The sequence below is a fragment of the Neoarius graeffei genome, chromosome 13, assembly GCF_027579695.1.
Source record: "Neoarius graeffei isolate fNeoGra1 chromosome 13, fNeoGra1.pri, whole genome shotgun sequence".
In the NCBI taxonomy this organism is placed as follows: domain Eukaryota; kingdom Metazoa; phylum Chordata; class Actinopteri; order Siluriformes; family Ariidae; genus Neoarius; species Neoarius graeffei.
In genome coordinates this window covers 77375106-77396048 of record NC_083581.1, presented here as the reverse complement: position 1 = coordinate 77396048, position 20943 = coordinate 77375106, and the positions used below count along the sequence as shown (strand labels likewise).

General features: G+C 41.1%; 1 protein-coding gene across 2 annotated transcripts in view; it reads left to right on the top strand.

The window, feature by feature from the left end:
- The window catches only part of dgkaa (diacylglycerol kinase, alpha a), a 130215-nt gene that overhangs the window by 31315 nt on the left and 77957 nt on the right, over positions 1-20943 (top strand). For both annotated transcript variants that reach the window (XM_060938562.1, XM_060938563.1), the window contains exons 2-3: positions 12986-13085; positions 13608-13684. In XM_060938562.1, the coding sequence (XP_060794545.1) occupies positions 13007-13085; positions 13608-13684 (156 nt within the window). In that variant the 5' untranslated portion in view covers positions 12986-13006. The remainder of the gene's footprint in view (positions 1-12985; positions 13086-13607; positions 13685-20943) is intronic.

Here is a 20943-nt window from a genome sequence, read left to right as displayed (position 1 = left end):
ATGTGCAGATCAGACAAGACGGAAGACATTGCGCATGCGTGCAGACATAGCGGAGGTCTTTCACAGCACCACCTAGCTGCCTGGCATGCACATCCAATTGAATTCCACACATTTATGCGTCACCGTATAGACGCAGATTTCCTCCTTGAAAACGGTCGTGTAGACGCGGAAAAAAGTGAGAACGAAAACGGACTTTTGCGTTTTTGTTTCAGACCGTCCCCGTGTAAAGTGGGCCTGAGTGTCCTGCACAGAGCCTGGACCTCAACCCCGCTGAACAGAAGCAGCACAGCCATGTCACAAAATCTGTTAGGAAGCTTCCCAGAAGAGTGGAGGTTATTATAACAGCAAAGGGAGCTAAATCTGGAATGGGATGTTCAATATTTGACATACGAGTGTGATGGTGAGGTGTTGACATACTTTTTGGTCGTACAGTATAGTGTATCATCATGCAGGACCGGTTGGTTGCTGCACTTCTGTAAAAACATACAGTATTAACCCACTTATCCATTGACCTGTATGAAGGCTTAGAATGTAAACAACCCAGCGAAATGACAGGAGCAATTTGTGAAAAATGCGATGATAGTAATTCTTGAAAAAAAAAATTTCTTACCATCAAATACTTTCATTCCGTATTTTGTTGCCCTTTTTTTTTTATTTCTTGGTTTTGTTTTCGAGCAGTTTTTATTTTGTCCTCGGTTGGTTCAGCAACACGTGCCGCCATTTTGTTTTTCTTCTTTCGGGTTTTTTGGTGGTTGACAAACCAACTTAAAGGTGCATTACTGCCACCGACTGGGCTGGAGTGTGGAACGGGAGATACTGGGGGAGGAAAAAAAAATTCTTTTAGCTATTGGGCAATTCCATGTAAATGTCAACCTCACCATGCAAAAATAAAGCAATATGTAATACATCAAAACCACTCCCAGAGATATCACCTCGGCCTGTATTTTACAGATGTGAATAAGTTGAACCAATTTGTCACAAGAATTGTTCCCTTCGCCTTATTATGTCAGTCTTTCTTTCTTATAATGTAAACCCCAAGCTAAAATCAACTTTGATCATGTACAATTCTATATTATTGCCACAAGCCACAGAAATGTATGCTAAAATCCACAAAACAGCAAAACAATAGCCATCCTAAATATTATTTAAGAACTTTGATAGTTTTAGCTGATATTTAGAGAGTTTTTCAAAGGGTTATGGTGGTTAAATTGCTGATTTTCTAAACATATGCCATGTCTATTTCAGACGCGTCACATCCATAACGGAATTTCGTCACATCCATAACGCTGACTTTTCCTTCCGAAACTCTGCATGAAATACAAAATATTTTAAACGAAGATTTTTTAATATTCACCTTGGACCCCTCTATCAAATGGATATCTCCATTTCGACATTAGGTTTACAATTTCACAGAGTTTGATAAAAATGTACAGTCACCCAAGAAAAGTGATACTTTTTCTGTCACATCCATAACGCATCTTTTATTGGCATTTCCTGGCATGCCCTAGATGTACTATGGGAATTGTTCTTGTTCTATCACTTCTCCAGTATGGTACAGCCTTAAAATATGCAACACCTGTTTAAATACTGGGAGACAATAAAACATGCACTGGGTCATTTGTTGCCATTTTGAGTTCAAGTGTCACGTCCATAACGCTGGAATTGCTCTATTTCTGTTTCTTTTAAATGACAAAGTGACTTGATGTGCTCTGCCATTTTGTTTTTCTCTACTCACGGTATATGAGCTGATAGTCTAGTAGTAGAGTAGCCAATAAGGGTGCACGATTGCTCATATCCAGTGAATGTGGAGAGAATAATACAAGTATACAGTGCACTGAGATACTGTTTCTTTCAGGATCTTTATGGTGCACTTATAAAGCAAATGGAAGATAAAGTTCAGGGTGGTAACAGAAATGCTCTGTCATCTTTCCTTCCTTATGTAACCTCCTCTGTTTGCTGGAAGTGTGCGTGTGTGAGAGAGAGAGAGATTGTATCTCCTCCTCATGATCATCTCATTACCACTCGATCATACGGCGCCTCTAATTACTTGCTCTTGATAATTCCTCCATTTTAGTTGGAGAACAGTCGTGATATCTGACTCATGTTCTGCTCAGGACACCCGCAGGCTGACTCACACCTTCTCTAATGGACCGTTTCACGCTTTGACATCGTCTGAAACTGTAATGGACTACAGCTCGATCCAAACTCCGCAGTCAGAGTTATGCACATCAGAGAGAGTCGTTTAGCATCACTACACGCATCACGCAGCAGCTCTCTGGTCCAGTTCGGTGCTTTTATCGCCCCTGGTGGTTCTGACTTTCATCCATTTCAGGATGTTGAACGGTCTGACAGGTTTAAGACCAATCACGGCCTCACTGGCTCTGAACGCCCCGAGATTTCTGCGCAAGAGAAAAGGAGAGCGGCGCTCTTGTGGTTTTTAAAGCTCCAAACATGCGTACAAATCACAGATTCTCGATATTCATAAGCAGGCTGTTTCTGTTCCATTTTAAAGGAGCAGTTTGGTTTGTCATTTTAAAACTTGCTGCTTATGTTTTTTACATTGATAAAACCTTCCCTTTCCCTGACGCTCTCTGGAAGAAAGGCATATGCGGTACGCATCATGAGTTTTTGCTTTCTGAAGGGTTAAGGAGCTTGTTTCCGTAGCTTTTAGATTTGCATTTTACGCATCACCCTGGTACCGGTATGTATAAATAATTGTCGTAACACTGTTCACTTTTTAACGTACGCTGATTGCACAACATTTGACTTTTTATGTATACAGGACTACGATGCTGGTGAACTCTCAAATCCGGTTGGTCAGAAGGTGATTATTTTTTTGTAACAGCAGCACTGTCTTTTTATTTCTGCTACAGATCATAACTTTATACTGTATTAGTTCACTTGCTGTAATACATTATCCTTTCTATAGACACCACTGACTCAGGGACGTGTATGGTGTATTAAAGATGGCCTTTTTTTATTTTATTTTATTAAAACAAAGAAAATAGTTGACATGGTAAAGCTTTCTCTAGGCATTTATGGAAGTATCACCGGTTTGTTTTCCGGTCAGAAGGTTTTCTAGTTTATCTGTAATGTGGTGGTGTTGGTGTTTGTGGTGTTGTTGGTCTTATTAAATGAAAGGATGAGAAAACTGATCAACGGATGACTGTTGGTTTCCAGCTGCTGTAATGTAAGTGATAACAGGAGTTAAGTTGTCTTGTGGCTGTTCCACAACATGAAATGTAACTATAAATGGATAAAAAGCATTTGTCGTATTTAATAAAGAAAAATGAAAGGAAAATAATCAGTTTTGATGTGGTAACAGTTAGCCTGCATCACCTCAGGTTACATCACACCGCCTCTTCTTGATTATTTTCCTGTAACCATATACCATGTCAGATTGATTTTGATTTGATTTGATTTACTTTATTGATCCCAAAGTGGGAAATTGTTTTGTTACAGCAGCAAGTTATCAGACATGCGGAAAGAAAGACACACACTGTATGATGCAAAATAGAATTTAGAGAAAAAAATCCCAAGAACAAGCTGATTATACAGTATACAGATAAAAATGTAAATGATAAAAAAAAAAATCTATGTATGTGCTTTGTGCATTAACAGTGCTAAAAACAAAACTTGTGATGAATGAAGATAAAATCTGTGCAAGAGTGGCAGTATCAAACGGAAGATAAACTAGATTGAAACTATGACTAAAGTCACAGTAATTTGGACTAGCTGACCTTTGCATAGCTGCCAACTACTACGAATAAATCGTATTTATTACGATTTGTCGTTTTGATTACGAAAATACGAATTTACTACAATAAAATATACGATTTTGCCAATTTTCATGGGTCATTTTCAAAGTCTATCACCGGTGGGATTCGTATTTGATAAAACACCGCTTCGTTCCAAGCGGCAGATACTGCGCCAAATTTCATTGGCTATTGCTTGTTCTCTCAGCCAATCAATGATGCTATTGGATCATCCATGGCACGCTATCGTCTGGCCTTTGTTCACAAAGTTTCTGAACAAAGCATGGCGTTTCAAGCTTTTGTTATGAAGATGTAGCGTAGTACTAATCTCTAAAGAAAGCATGGCTAAGGGGAAGGGCCAGCGCTTCAAGGACTCGTACCGAGAGGAGTTTCCCTTCATTTCTAAGTCAAGTAAGGGCGATCACTACGCGTTTTGTTCTCCATGTCGGCGAGACATTTATGTGGTGCAATAACATCAACTGTTGACTGAGTAAGCTCTAGTCTATTTCTTTAATGTGTACTTTGTCAAAAGTTATATGTGCCAATTGCATTGTTTGAAGTTTTTGCCTGATTCACTGACTATTTTCATACATTGTTGAAAAGAACTTTGCAAATTAATGTAAGATGATAGTTTAGTTTGTAGAATAAATTTTGTCAGACTATTTTGTTTGTGTAATTTTTCAGGGTAGTTTTGCTAGAAAGCTTTGGTGGCGGCGGGGGGGAAGCCCCTCCACCAAGACTCAGTACCCAACCTTGTATTACTATTTACAATTTCGGAATGTTGGCAGCTATGCCTTTGTCCTGCCGCCCTGAACAACAACAAAACTGACTGGAAAAGAAACTCATGAATATTGACAGAGTTATAAGTGATTGAAAAAAATCCTGTTTTTCATGGATTATTCCAGATCAGCGATCCAGATCAGCACCAAAAGTCATAGCAACGTAATTCAGCCCAGATGTATTCTTCATGTGAAATTTGATGATTGGTTGAAAACTGAGGGAGAAATAGCATCCTAAAAACAATAATAATAATAAAGTCGAAAGATTGAGAGTGAGAGTAACAATTTGTACTACGTCTGCTAGTGCAAATTAATGAATAAATAAACCCAAACTCTAATGGTGCAGAAGTGATTAATGACGGTCAACAGACGAGCTCTGGCAGTGCAGAGGAACAGGGTCATAAACAAGCCTACACAGCAGAGAGGTCAGAGTTCACTCTGTCAGACAGAGGTGTTATTGTACAGGATGATGATGGCTTGGGGCAGGAAAGATTTCCTGTATTGATCCCTACGACAGCGACACTGTAACGATCTGTTGGAGAAGGTGATCCTCTGTCCAGTGTGTGGTGGAGAGAGAGGGTGGTCAGGATTATCCATGATGGAAAACAGTTTGTTCAGAGCCCTCCTCTCCACCACAGCCTCAGATGTGTCCTGTTTGCAGGTGATTACAGAGCCAGCCTTCTTTTAGTTTGTTGTGTCTGTTGGTGTCGCTGGCTGGTCCTGTTGTGTCTGTTGGTTAGTTCTGGGTGTGACTTTAAACTGCAACCGGTGGTGAGTCTCAGGTCCAGGAGGACTTGAGTACTGGGGAAAGTGGAGTTACCCCTTAATATCACCATTGCTCCCAGGTCCGCTCTGACCCGGAGTGGTAGCACCTGCCTGGGTTCCAGCTACGGGTTAAATTGTACATCACCAATAAGGTGCTGGCAGCAGGGCGCTTTTCGGTGCAATGTGGCAGATGAACCCAACAGGGTCAGTGGTGCATCACCAGATGGCATGAGGAAGAGCCACTCAAATGGCCAACGAATGGCATCACTCAGCAAGGCAGTTGTCACTGCGGGGTGACTTCCATACCTGTCAGGTCTGTGGTACTTTTGTGCACCACATGGCATCAGGTCTGGAGTTCCAGAGGGACAGTACGATGGGGGCACAACATTGATCGTCTTACCTTACTGTGCAAGGTGTTTCATTAGGAGAGGAGAATAAGTCTGGTGCGGGCCTCACGGCCCATCTGTGTTTCTGTGCATCCTAATGAAGCAATCATCGTCGCTAGCGATGGACAGCCGATGACGATGATGTCGCTGCTCCTCCAACAAACCACTGCAAAGAAAAGCACACTGGCCTCAACAGACTGATAAAAGATCTTCAACATCTTGCTGCACAAGTTGAAGGATCTCTGCTTTCTTTTTTAAAATTTAAGTGTGTTCCATGTTTGTCTCGTTTAATGGTTGAGTTTCATAAAAAAGTAGGATATAAATAGTTGTGATGCTGATTTCTTTTTCTTCTCATTATTATTATTATTATTATTATTATTAAAAGGCTGTATTTATTATCAGAGTTTAATAAGCTGTCCTCATTTTCGACTTTCATTAACGGACTCCTAAGCATTAATCTTTAAGTGTAAGGTCAAACATGGACACTGGAGATATATATATTTTAAATTCTGTTTGAAGGTCATATGTTTAGGAAATGATATGACCAGGAACCCGAGACTGTCCATCCTTTCCTAAATTGGATTACCTAATTCAAAGGCAATTAGATCCAGATGCTTCTTTTGGCTTTCCCTGGAGGAGTGAGGAGGATCTTTAGCACGCTGTCATTCTCTCGTGTGTCTACAGAGTTCTTCAAACAGACGGCAGAGCGACAGCGTGCTAAAGACTCACTTCCTACCTGTTCCTCCAGGGAAAGCCGAAAAGAGGCTGTTGGATCACACTGCTCCGTGAGCCAGACACCTTGTAGCATCGAGAGACTGATGTATTCTCCATCACAGATGAAAAACACACACATTATTTTAAAAAGAAGAAGAAGGAAAGCTGTACACTATAGCAGAGCGTGACCGTTTGGTCTGGAGCTTGTATTCCTGTGCTAGGCGTAATGCACCATCACTGGTTTGTTTTATCCTCCGCCATTTTTTTCACACATCGTCACTGACATTACCATCAGCAACGCTGTCTGTCTTTTCAATTCAAGTTAAATATGAACTGTAGGGATGAGTGATGTGTCAGTATGGATACTGATATCAGGATTGGTTCTGAAAGTATGCTCATTATTTATTTGTACTTGTATTGATAAATACCATGTGATGCAATGTGGTGTAATTATAGTGTACAATGAGCAGAAAAAATACTAATCTGAATGCATTTCACGGTTAATGATGGCACTTGAAGCAAATCAGACTGCAAACTGTGCTCTGGGAAGCTATCGTGAAGAGGAACGACACTACAGCATCTTGTAATATACGTAACCTGATCAAACATCATCTGGTGTTTTAAGCAGGATCTCAAATAAAGAGTACGATAATGGTGTGAATGGTTGTTAAAAATTAGTGCCAAGTACAGTGAATTGCGCGCATGCACGGCGCAGTGAAGCTAGCATGCGACATAACTGTTTGCATCAGAGCACTTCACATCAGCGAGCACTGAGTACTGTTTAAATTCTATCATCTTTTATATCTTACATAAAACATGGCACAAGGAGTTCATTAATCGCAGCACAAAGCTAAATAAAATGCTCTGTCATGCCCTAGATTGATTAGTTTATCTAGTTGATTAATGATTAGCTTGATTGATTGATTAGCTAACTAGTTTAATGATTTTTGGATTGTTATTGGTGTCGGTATCATAAAGCAGTGGTTCTTGAACATTTTGTACCCAGGGACGCCTTAAACTGTAAAACGAAATGGGGGACAAACCACGTTCCTGCTGGGTTCTGAAAAATATTTTTTCACATTTTTCCTTGAAAAATCAATTCAAAGAAGTATTCACGTTTTCTTATTTTTTTTTCTTCACTTAGTCTGTATTTTTTTTTTCTTCGTTACCGACTTATCAAAGTGGACTTGATATGCAGGTTTATACCAACCAAATTGGCACAATTAAATTATTTGTACAGATCCAGCTCGTCCTCTCCACTATGCCCAGGTCAGACAGCAGACTGAAACTAGTTTTCGTCTACCTGCGATAACACAATCTGGTCTGTGACGACGCAGATGATGGCAGAGTGTTGCAGAGGGTCTTTAGTAGAAGCAGGTTGACGCGAGTGGATCACGATCTGTTCACATTTCAGCCGCGACTCGCTTCCAATCGGTGCAAATAGCAGGTTGACGCATGTAGAGGCAGGCGGTCGTGCAACGCTTGAGCGACCAATCACGAGTTGATTTGGTTTGGAGTGTGTGGAGAGGAAGGCAAAAACACGTTCACACGAACTCTGGGACTTCCACGATACTCATAGCCAAATTCTTAGAGTTAATTTCCCAGTGTTAAGCAAAAGTGTTAAACTATAGAGTTGAAATGACGCTGTAAAAAGTTGATTTAACTTTAGGAAGTGTTAAATCAACACTGCAGAGATTGGGACAAAATAAACACCAGCCATAGTGTTAAAACTGACTCTGAGTTGATTTAACGCTGTAAAATTTGCTGTGTACACTTCAGCCTTACCGTGCCCGGTCAAACGGCTCTATCTTATCATACAGGAACAAAACAGAGGTCACGTGTTCCCTCAACGTTACTCTTGAGTTGAGGCGTAAAAAGAAAAGGAGCTCGTTAACAGACACCCATTTCCAGCAACTAACAGAAAACGCAAGCGCGAGCTGATGACTCCGCCTCTCTAAGTAACACAGCATGTCTTAAAGGAACATTTCACAGTTTTGACTGTTAGTGTCTGACCACAATGAAGGATTTGGTGCAAAACGCCTGTGTCCTTTCGCCAACCGATCGGTCGCAGGTCGCAGCATGTGTCTTTCTGCTGTCTGACCTGGGCATTGCAGATTAAAATTTGGGCTCCACTCCAGACTCTAATAAGAGAGACCTGATTTGGGGCCCCTGTGCACCATCAAGCTAAAATAAACCTCTTTAGTTTGAGCTCACTGAAGGTTATTTTAGCAGGGAGTTATTCTAAAGAGGTATTAGGACTCCCTTTAGCCTTTCCTTCAACACAACACTGGATTTACAATTGAACAGAGTCGAGAAGAATCTGGGAACAAACAATGAAGGAATACGAATTTCCCCTCGATTTACGAACCGAACACAGAATGACGCTGCGTTTTACATCATATGTTCACCACGGGGACTCAACACGCCACGGGGACTCAACACGCCACGCTGCCCGAAACATAGCTCCCTTCAGTTGCTTGCCGGCTGACAGCACTTAATTAATTAATTAATTAATTTTTATTTCTTAACTGACCCCTGTATTACTGACGCTGTCCGATGTGCTCAGGGCTCTGAGTGTGTCTCCTCCGTGGCTGTTTCAGCCCTTAAATCATCTTCAGTGCTTGAAGAAGCCCAAAAAAACTTCATCAGCTCAGACTGCACCATTGTTTGGTTCACGCAGAGATCATTACATTACACCACCACACCAGGGTGATTAAGACACACTGCGATTGGTCAAAAGTTTGACGCTCATTTGGTCATTATGTGTCGTCGATTTTTATTGGTCACAAACACGTGCTCATAGTTTACACTCTGACTTCCCGCCGTCTCTTCACTGGGGTGGATTTCTATAAAAGATGACTTACAATAATGATCAAGATGACATATATTTTCTCATCATCACTGATGGATTATGTTCATCAATGACCAGCGTCAGCGGGAACCCTGGTAAAATTCCACAGATCTGTACAGTTTAGATTTATTTCATGAAAATTATTTCTTAAAAAATTAATGATGTTTTTTGGAGCGGTGGAACTTTTCTAGTCCACTGACGGAACACATTAGCAGAGATGCCTACTAGTACGGATTGGCCGTATTTTGTACGGAAAAGTTACGTAAATACAATGTTACGGCAAACGGTGTTATTCTGTACGGAATTATTATAAAGTCTTAAAAAATTCCAGTGAGTTGTTTTTAAATGTCCAAGCGACTTTTTCAATCCATGCGTGATTCACGGCTAGGCTATTTATTTTTACGACAATCGCACATGCTGTGTGTGACATGCACAGATTCCGCACATTTGTTCGCGCTATTTTCGATACGGTAGAATGGCCGTGCATTACACCCAGTCAAAAGGGCAATGGATACGCGCACTGCAAACTGTGTAGAACTGACATTAACATCACTCATGGTGGTCGCGATGACTGCACACGGCATGTCAACTACAAAAAAAAAAAACATATGGAGTATGCTGAAATGGCGAGTCAGGCGGAAAGTAAATCTGGGGGTATCCAGCAGTTTTTTACGAAATCTGTGGATGAAAAGACACGGAACGTGACCCGTGCTGAAGCGGTGATGGTTGACCTGTGCTTGGAGTTGAACTTGCCAATTAGTGCCATGAAATGTGAGTTAAACTTATTCAGTTTCTTTTTACATGTCTGATTTTTATTCACTGAAATATCAAACACTGGCTGGACTTCTTTAATTCAAAGTCTTTTCAGTGTTGCAAGTGCAAATGTACATGTAGTCTGATCAAAAACAGAATTTTATGATTAGTGCTGTTGGGATTGTGGCAAAAAATTGATCATTCCACTGTTTTAAATACAATTATAAATATCATTTTATTCAATGTCTCTTCTGAAGCATTATGCTGAAGTATTTATATATTGGGACATTAAGATAACAATGTCGGACTCTCTTTGGCATGAAATAAGAATTTTTTTTTTTTTATTAGAATCTGTAAACAGGTAGAACATTTTGCCAGGCAATATAATATAATACTTTTGAGGAGTTACATTCAATACCAGTGATTGGTCGTCAACCGTAATGTCTGCAAACAGGATCACTATTGTATTTATAAAAATGTGATATATTGTATGTTCTAGAAATTTGTTGAGTGGAAATTCAGTTGAGATGGCTGCTTGCGTTTTGTTTATTCAATTCACACAAAACAGTTCTTTTTAATAATTTAAATGTTAAACATATTGGTATATACACCTCTTTATAATGGAAATGCGCATAAATTAATGTTACTGAAAGTCATTCCAAAATACTGAAAAATGTTTTCAAGAATACTGAAATTCAAAATTTGGGGTAGGCATCTCTGCATTAGGTCTGAGTTTACTTTGGTGCTTGGACCCCTTGATATAATAATGTGACATTGTGGTTTCCACCTATATAGCAAAAAAAAAAAAAACCAAAACACAACATTCATGGACCCCATTTTGGGAACCAGCGTCATCGAGTACCAAACTACATGCACTCATCGTCTGACAAAATGGTTTTGATGCATCATTCATAGAGATTTATACTGTTATTTATTGCAATAGAAAGCTTCAGAGAAATAAACTTGTGAAAGACATTTTATTTATTTATTTAAATCCGAACCAAACCAAAGCCCCACTTGCTCCACCTGTCCTTCAGCGAACTGATGAGTTGTGTCAGATGTTCTCTGGCTTGGCTGGAATGAAAGCCCACAGCCAGCAGCAGCCCTCAGTGGTTAAGCTTGGACAGCCCTGCTATAAGCATTTGCATTTTCTGAGGTCTAACCAAAGCTTCAGCGAGGACGACTCCTCTTTCTTCTGTTAAACATAGCCATGTTTACATTTCACATCCCCATTTTACATTTGCATTGACATTTGACATTTACATTTATTCATTCGGCAGGCTCTTTTATCCAAAGTGACTTGCCACTGAAACAGAATCCAGTCAGAGCTGTTGAGGAAGCTGACAGTGATGTGAGCGATGATTTGATTGATTTATAAATAAGTGCAAGATGAACGCAGGAATAACAGAGTCGAAGCCCAGCTCTGCTTTCATGCTCCAGAAATAATGGCAGTATCAGTGTTGGTGATTTTCTGACAGCATGGTCTGTTTGCTTCAGTGTTAGTTGTGTAAAATGTTGCAACGGAGTTGTAGGAATATTTACTGATTTCAGCCCAGCGCGGAAAGAAGTAGGGTTCAGAGGTCAAGGGTTAGAGGTCAGAGGGAATGACTTTGGAGTAAAGGGTTTGTTCAGGAGCCCAACGATGCTGGAGTGTGAATCTCTCCACTATCTCGATAATCCGAACATGAGCTGAACTGCAGACGCTCTGAGCGTCGGCTGCTGCTCTGACGCGCACCTTTCTACAGAAACTAAACAAAAACTGCTCGAGTGTGAACGCAGGGGTGCGAACCTGTGGAGGCTGACTGAGCAAATTACTGGAAGGAGGCCTAGAAGAGTTTCTGGGGAATTAACCATGTCATTCCAGCCATCCTTGCTTTCTTCCCTCCTTCCTTTCTTTCTTCCTTTTTCTTTTTGCCATCCTTCCATTCATCCATAAGCCTTTCCATCTTTCTACCATTTCATCCATCCATACTTCCATCCACCTTCCCTTCCTTCCATCCACCTTTTTTTCCTGTGTGCCTTCCTTCTTTTTATCCATCCATCCATCCATCCATCCATCCATCCATCCATCCATCCATCCATCCATCCATCCATCCATCCATCCATCCATCCATCCATCCATCCATCCATCCATCCATCCATCCATCCATCCATCGTATGCCAACAAAGACCCATATAAATGAATTACTTTTTTACTTACTTTTGCCATCTTTCCTTTTACCCATCTTCCTTTCTTTTTATCCATCCATCCATCCATCCATCCATCCATCCATCCATCCATCCATCCATCCTTTCTTCCTTCTTTTTAGCCATCTATCCTTCCTTCCTTCCTTCTTTTTAGCCATCTATCCTTCCTTCCTTCCTTCCTTCCTTCCTTCCTTCCTTCCTTCCTTCTTTTTAGCCATCTATCCTTCCTTCCTTCCTTCCTTCCTTCCTTCCTTCCTTCCTTCCTTCCTTCCTTCCTTCCTTCCTTCTTTTTAGCCATCTATCCTTCCTTCCTTCCTTCCTTCCTTGATTATAACAGGCACTTGCCAACAAAGACCCATATAAATGAATTACTTTTGATGTACTTTTTGCCATCCATCCATCTTTCCTTTTACTCATTTTCCTTCCTTTTTTGTCATCCAGCTGTCCATCCATCAATCCATCCATCCACCTTCCCTTTTACCCATCTTCTTTCCTTTCTTCCTTCCTTTTTGTTATCCATCCATCCTTCTCTTCCTTCCTTTCTTCCTTCTTTTCCTTTATTATAAAATGCACTTGCCACCAAAGACCCATATAAACGAAGAACGATAAAACGGCAATAACTGGGACAAAGTAAAATCCAGGAAGAAAAAAAAAAATCTGTGCTACATTTCACAGATGTGGTGATTTTCATGTCCATGTATTTATTGTTGTACGTGGAATACAATTATAATTACCGCTTCTACATGATGTGTGCTGAACTTTAATTATACATGAAGTGTTTCTCTCTCTCTCTAGTGAGGTCTCTCATCTCAGGGTATGATGTCAGATCCTGTGGCGCAGGATGTGGAGGAGCTGAGGCCGGTGGACTTCATCCAGCTGCAGCAGTACATGGACTGTGAGTGTCGAGTCACTGATCTCACGGTCTCACTCAGCTCACTTCACACACCACGTGTGTGTGTGTGTGTGTGTGTGTGTGTGTGTGTGTGTGTGTGTGTAATGTGTGCCTCAGGGTAAAGGAGGCATATTTGAATCTCAAAGCCAGTGTTTGACTCTCAAACTTGTTTCTCTCTCTCGCCCTCTTTCCTTTTCTCTCTTTCTCTCTCTCACCCTCTCTCCTTTTCTCTCTTGCTCTCGCTCACCCTCTCTCCTTTTCTTTCTTTCTCTCTCTCTCGCTCACCCTCTCTCCTTTTCTCTCACTCTCACCCTCCATTTCTTTCTTTCTTTCTCTCTCTTGCTCACCCTCTCTCCTTTTCTCTTGCTCTCGCTCACCCTCTCTCCTTTTCTTTCTTTCTCTCTTTCGCTCACCCTCTCTTTTCTGTCTCTCTCTCTCGTGCTCTCTCTCACCCTGTCTCCTTTTCTTTCTCTCTCTCTCTCTGTCTGTCTGTCTGTCTGTCTGTCTGTCTCTCTGTGTCTCCAGACTGCAGTTTGAAGGTGAAAGATGTGCTGAGGGAGTTTGATGCAGACGGCCGTTTGGCTCAGTACAGGCACGGGGAGGTGAGTGTGAGTGAGTGTGAGCAGGCCCGGGTCATGCGCCGGGGCTGCCCTTTTTTGCTTTGCGTCAAACCAGTATGCAAAGTTGACATGACTGTGTGTCACTCTTTTAGCCACAAACACACACACACACACACACACACACACACACACACTCGAAGCTTCTGCGTACATCGCCCTGCTTGATATCTGCCACGCCCTGATCCCTGCATCAGTGCAATCAGAAAACCATGACGTTTAATCTGTTAACTCCGAACACATGGCTAATTTTGATTCTATACACAATTTTATATATGAAAATCTGGAAATTTAATTTTTTATCATTTTAAAATAAAGAACGGAATTCTTCATTATGTTGAGTATTTGACACTTATTACCGACATTGAAGCAAATTTGTGAGATTGACCTCAGCCTCATCCTTTGGATTTGCTCTAACATGGATCGTCTGGTTGTACACAAACTTGTGCCAGGACAACATTAATAGGCGGATTTCCGTCGTAGTTTTACACAAGTGATCTTTTTTCCCCAAAAAGTTGACAAAACATAATTATGAATTGTGTGTGTGTGTGTGTGTGTGTGTTTCCACTGAGTTGATGCTGTGTAATTAAAGCCCAGTTTTCTCCTCTTGCTCATCGTCTTATCATTCCAATTAAAAATGATGACGGATCTCCAAGACCTGATAAATGTTGGCATGGTGATTTTCATTGCTTTTGTTCCTCATCATGTCGTCATGTGACCTTAAATATGAAAAACGTGTTTCCGTTTCAATTTTGCTAAATATTTTTGTTGAATTGTGAAAAAAAATCACCACCTCATCCGGGTGTATAAACTTTTTTTTTTTTTTCCTGTATTTGAAACTTTTTTCGAAATTCATGTGTTTCCATTATGTTTGCAATTTCAAATTGCACATTAGGCAGGTTAGGTCAGGTCAGTGGAAACACGCCTAATCCTAATAACGACGTAACCTAACAATTTTGTTTGAGGCTATCACGCACAACTTATGCTATAGGCTACTATCTGGTGAATTTTTAGAGGAATCTGTAATTTCTGTTTGAGATTTAGCAGCTCGTTTTAGACGTCTCTTTGCTCAACAGTGTTTGATACAGGAGGTGTTTCCCAGCGCCAGTGGCAGCACGGTGGTGTAGTGGTTAGCACTGTCGCCTCACAGCAGGAAGGTTCTGGGTTCGAGCTCAGTGGCCGACGGGGGTCTTTCTGTGTGGAGTTTGCATGTTCTCTCCATGTCTGTGTGCAGTTAGGTTAACTGGCTGCTGTAAATTGTCCACAGGTGTGAATGTGTGTGTGGAGGGTCCAATCATCTCCACTCTCTTGTGTTGCCATGGAACAAGATCCTCCCAGGCTGAGCAGTGTGGATCAGCGTCGCAAACTGATCACCAGTCTAAACAAATCCTTAGCGAAAGTCTCCAAGGTCATGGACCTTGGAAAAGATGCTTGATTTGGAGCTATGCCAAGTAGGAACCTTTCAGACCTGTTCGGAAAAGCTAATTTTAACCACAGTTACCAGGTTTCTGCTCCATTTCCAGCAAAGTACCTACAGCTATCCGAAAAAAACGCGCATTGGAAAAGACACCTTGCAGGGAAAACTGCATTATTTCAAGGTCACCGCAGTGCACGCGCACTTCTGATGTACAGACATTATCCATTCCATAATCCATTCATCCATTATCCATAGTCACCTATCCCAGCTGACTGTGGGTGAGAGGCGGGGTTCACCCTGGACAATTCACCAGATCATCACAGGGCTGACACACATGCCCCTTTTCCACCAAAGCAGTTCCAGGGCTGGTTCGGGGCCAGTGCTTAGTTTGGAACTGGGTTTTCTGTTTCCACTGACAAAGAACTGGCTCTGGGGCCAGAAAAACCGGTTCCAGGCTAGCACCAACTCTCTGCTGGGCCAGAGGAAAGAACCGCTTACGTCAGCAGGGGGGCGGAGTTGTTAAGACCAACAACAATAACAAGACCACGAAAGATCGCCATTTTTAAGCGACGAGAAGCAGCAGCTGTACAAACGCGAAGTCATCCATTATTATTATTATTGTTGTTGCTGCTTCTTCCGTGTTGTTTTTGCTTCGATATTCGCGCCAAGGTTTATGCAAACGTAGCAACATAACTGACGTTTACAACGATGTAATGACGTGGCTTCCCTTAGCACCACGAGCTATGGAAAAGCAAACTGGTTCTCAGCTGGCTCGCAAGTTGAACGAGTTGTGAACCAGCACCGGCCCCGAACCAGCCCTGGAACTGATTTGGTGGAAAAGGGATAACAGAGACACAGACAACCATTCACACTCACATTCACACCTACGGTCAATTTAGAGTCACCAGTTAACCTAACCTGCATGTCTTTGGACTGTGGGGGAAACCGGAGCACCCGGAGGAAACCCACGCAGACACGGGGAGAACATGCAAGAAGGTTCTGGGCTCGAACACTGTGAGCACTTGCACGTTTATTTTGCTACAAAGCGACAAAACAAACCCAATTTGGTGTAAAAACTGCCATCCTGTGATTCACTGTCCTGATTGCTGTTCCTCCAATCAAATTAATTATAGCGCGAGCTCGGGGCTGTGTGATTCCTGCCTCAGTGCTCAGCTGCTATTAGAGCTTGTTCTAGTTCCCATTTTTGCCCCTAAAATTCAATAATAACTCCATGGTGGTAAATGGGGCAGTTATCCATGTTAAACACTGGATAAACACTGTGCTAAGGGAAGCCATGTTAGCCTAATGGTTAGAGAAGCAGCTTTGGGACAAAAAGGTTGCTGGTTTGATTCCCTGGACCAGCAGGAATGGCTGAAGTGCCCTTGAGCAAGGCACCGAACCCCCAGCTGCTCCCCAGGCTGCTCTGGGTGTGTTGCACTGTACGTCGCTCTGGATAAGATAAGAGCATCTACTAAATGGCATTAATGTAATGTACTGTAAAGCGCTGTACACAGATGGACATGTGCTTTATGACCTGAACTAAACTGCTGCTCTGTGATCCTTGGTTTCACTCGAGACGTGAAATGCTGGGTGTGCGATTTAATTTTAAACTATTTCTCAGTTAATTAAACCCAATCAGCCAACTGTGAAACTGGTGAGCTTAGCTGAAGTTCTCATTAGTTGAACGTTTTAATTGACTGCTGCATTACAAGCATCCCATTTATTTGCTTCTGACCAACCGATTCCAGTTCTCTCTGACACGCTCGGCTTTCCTGAGCACGCTGACACGGCAGACTAAATCAATTTTGTTCGGCTCCACAGCTAGAGATCACTGAGATCAGCTGAGCCAGATGATACGACAGACAAAATGAAAGGTCGTTAGACAAGACGTGCTGGAATAATCTACACTACCCTTCAGAAACCTTGAGAGGAACCGGATTCAAAATGGAACCTTTCATCTTCTAGGTGACGCTGGATAGTGAGATTGTAGAAGAGTAAAGACAAACAGTGCTAAGGGTGTTCAGTAGGAACAGATTGTGAAGAAGAGTGGGATCCTGGGATAAGAACGGGACAGTCTTTATGATTACAGCAGCTGTGAGTCACTGTGATTTTAATGACTTTCTCCGAGGAGGTTGTCTTCAGTACAGTTTGTTTGTTTGTTTGTCTGACTTTCAGCAAGATTGCGCAAAACCTACACACCTGTTTTCCATGAAACTCGGTGGAAGGGTGGAGTACGAGCTGAGGAAGAAACTATTGAAATTTGGAGCAGATCTGAGTCACGGAGCAGATCCACGAATGTAGTTTGACTTTCACTCGTGTTGTGAGATACAGCGTTTGGTTTTGGTGGAAGTCTGTGTTCGACAGTGCCATACATCTTAAAGTGACACAGGTTGACGTGCTGATTCAGGAATCATTTAATCCCCTCCCCTTTCTGAACGGTTTGAGCTGATACCCATCCCCATAGCTGGTATGCATGGTGGATCGCCCAGATCGAACAAAGACTCCGAAATTGAGTTTAAAAAATAGCGATTTTTAAGGAAGTATCTGACATTATCAGAGGCGAGAAGAGAGGGGAAAAAACCACTGCAGACAAGCCGAGTAAATATTGCTGGCCAGCTTTCCTGATGGGGGGCCGAAAAGGCAAAAACAAACGCGACATCTGATGCCTATTTTGCCAAAATGCTGCTGGACAGTTGAGTGACAAGAGTTTGCACTTTGAGAAACACCATGAAAACTTGAACTTTTTAAAAGTATTAAACACTGTTAAAGTAATTTGAGACTTCTGCATCATCACTATCAGACTGTGACATTCTCACCACCGATTTCGCCATGTTTGCTGCGACCTCGCTCATTATAATATTATAATGAGGATAAACTTCTTCAGCTGTTTCCATGCCCAAGTGTAAACATTAGCGCGCGGTGTTTTTCCAGCTGGTTCTCCTTCACAGGCGTGAGGCAGCGAGCAATACAGCGTGTGATTTCAAGTACTTTGGGGTTATTCGAGCTCCACAGGGTACTATTCATCTTTTTAACACATCGACCTGGGTCACTTTAAAATCCAGTACTAACAAAACATAACCAGCGTAGGAATATGACAACTCCACATCACAGTCCACATTCAGAGGTACCAGTAATCCTCTGGGATTCACATGTAGGCACATACTTCTAGTAGTTTTGGAAATACAGTATCACTAGACGAATTTACAGCTTTTAAGATGTTTTTAAAGTCTCCTAAAAGTGTCCAAAATGCTAAATTTCAATGTATTTACTTAACTTTAAGAATTCTTCTAGTATAACTTGAACTGCCTTTCCATGACTTCTTAAAGAGAACGAAATGCTGTTAAAAAGAATGTTTAAGATGTCACTTACTAATTTTAACATTTAAATACATGTACTTAAAGGGTCTTAAAGCTAGACGGCCTTTCGATTTCTAAAATCGGTGAAATTTGGTTCTCTCTGAAATGTGGTGATTGTGATATATGTTTATTTCTGTAATATCTCACAAAATATCAGGCCATTCTGTGGCTGGGAAGTTATTTAATTTGAGGGGATTAAAGCAAATAATGTGCAGGAAATCGCTCGGTTCACACAGTCAAGCAGACAGAGGAAGTCCGTGTGCGCATGCGCAGGTTTACCTTCTTCTTCTTTTGGGTTTTACGGCAGCTGGCATCCACAGTGTTGCATTACTGCCATCTACAGGTTTACCTTTGAGCGTGCACTGACAGTTCCATCATTCTGTCGCTAAACGAACAGCTGATCACACCGAGGTGCTCGCTGAGCGCCCATATTTATTAGTTTGGTCCTGCGTTTCCTTTCCTTCGTATATAACATAACGTCTTTTCTTCTCACTTTCTTTCCGTTACTGTAGTCGCTCTTTCACGTTTCATTCGCACACTCACGTCCTCCATTTTTCTCTCCTGTTTCAAATTTGTATCCCACAATGCCTTGCGTGAACGGGGAAAGCCCACCACGTGATGCATGACGTAGTATCTCGAATTGGGTCATGGTGAAGCAGGAAAAAATAGCGGAGAGTTTAGGGCCACGTAGCCTTAAGTTCATTAATTGTTCTGTTTAAAAAAAACCTAAAAATTGGACGTCTGTGATTTGAATTCAGTAGCTTTCGGTCACTAAACAAAAATAATTGGGTGTCAGGAAAATTCTTTTTATAAGCTACACTTGGAAAAACCTGAAAGGCTGTACAGCTTTTAAAGTTACGAGTGTATTTACTGAATTAAAAAAGTTCAGTAAAGGTACTTAAATTTACTACTAAATTAAACTAAAGGCTGGTCTTAAAGGGAACTTAAATACACCACTAAATTTAAGGTTCTTTTAAGATTTAGATTAAATGCAGTTTAATTCCCATTTTCACCTCATGTGCATCCAGAAATTGTAAAGTGGTTGCAGTTGCAGATTTGCACATCATAGAAGAGTGGACTGCTGTCCTTGACAGAAGTCTGCGCTCTTTCAGTGCCGTTTTATGTTTAATAATATTATAATATAAGCCTGTTTTGGATAAACTCGTATTATCTGGCTCAGCTGAATGCAGTGTTCCCTTGCTTTGAAATATTTTACGACTTGGGTCAATGAAATTTAAAATGAAAAAGTACCTGCTAAGCTCATGCCAAATGCATCATGCATGAGCTCAGTGAGAAGTGTGTGTGTGTGCGTGCATCTAACTCTCTGTGGCATGTATCATGATTTTCCACTTTTACACCAAAGGAGCACAGGTGTCCTCAGGGCTTTAAAGTTTGTCTCGCAGAAAAGAGGACGGCATTAGCGCTGAGACGCAGAACTGGGTTTGGGTTTGTAGTGCAGCACCAGTGGGAGGAAACCATCAACCTCCCTCAGGAGCTCTGCTGTTACGTTTGGGTGTTTATGGTTCTAATCTTTTCCTATTTTTGCTAACACACTCAAGTGCATGATAACTGCTGGGCTTGTATGACTTTGTACATTGGAAATTTATCCTTATAAACATTTTTATAAGCTCTGATAATATACTATACATATAATCCCAGTCAAAAGTTTGGCCACACTTTCTAATTCAATGGTTTTTTTTTTTTCATTAAAAGTCACTTCATGTCTTCAAGTAATGATGGATGTCGTTTCTCTTTACTTAGTTGTTCGGTTCTTGACATAATATGGATTACTACAGTTATGGTGTGGAATAGGGCCATTTTATTATTTGTATTTTTTTATTATTTACTGTTTGATCTTAAACACATTAAGAAGGTAAGAAATTAATCCACTAATTACCTTTTGACGAGGTACAGCTGTTAATTGAAAAGCGTTCCAGGTGACTCCCTCATGAAGCTGGTTAAGATGATAATAGTGTGTAAAGCGTCATCAAGGGAAACGCTGGATACGCTGAAGAATCATCTAAAATATCAAACTTAAGTTTTTTTTTTAAACACTGTTTTGTTTACTGCATAATTCCTTATATGTTCCAGATGTTATTTCATAGTTGTGATGTCTTCAGTATCGTTCTACAGTGTAGAAAATACAAAATGCAGGAAAACCTCTGAACGAGTAGAGTAGGGGGTGTACAAACTTTTGACTGGTACTGTAATTCCCTGCTTGATTACTTTGTTCATGCTAAGCCCTGTTACTATTCGTTATAATGCATTGCCTTTATCAGGCATATCAGGTGAAAATTCAATCCAAATTGCTTGAACCTGGTCTCATTGAATTCAGAATTGAATGCAGAACAACAGACTTTTCCAGAATTAAAATAAGTTTATCTGTTCTTGAGAGATTACAAATCAAAGATTGAAGAAACGGCTTAAGTTTTAGAAAATTGCCGTAATATTCTGTACGAGGATCACATGGT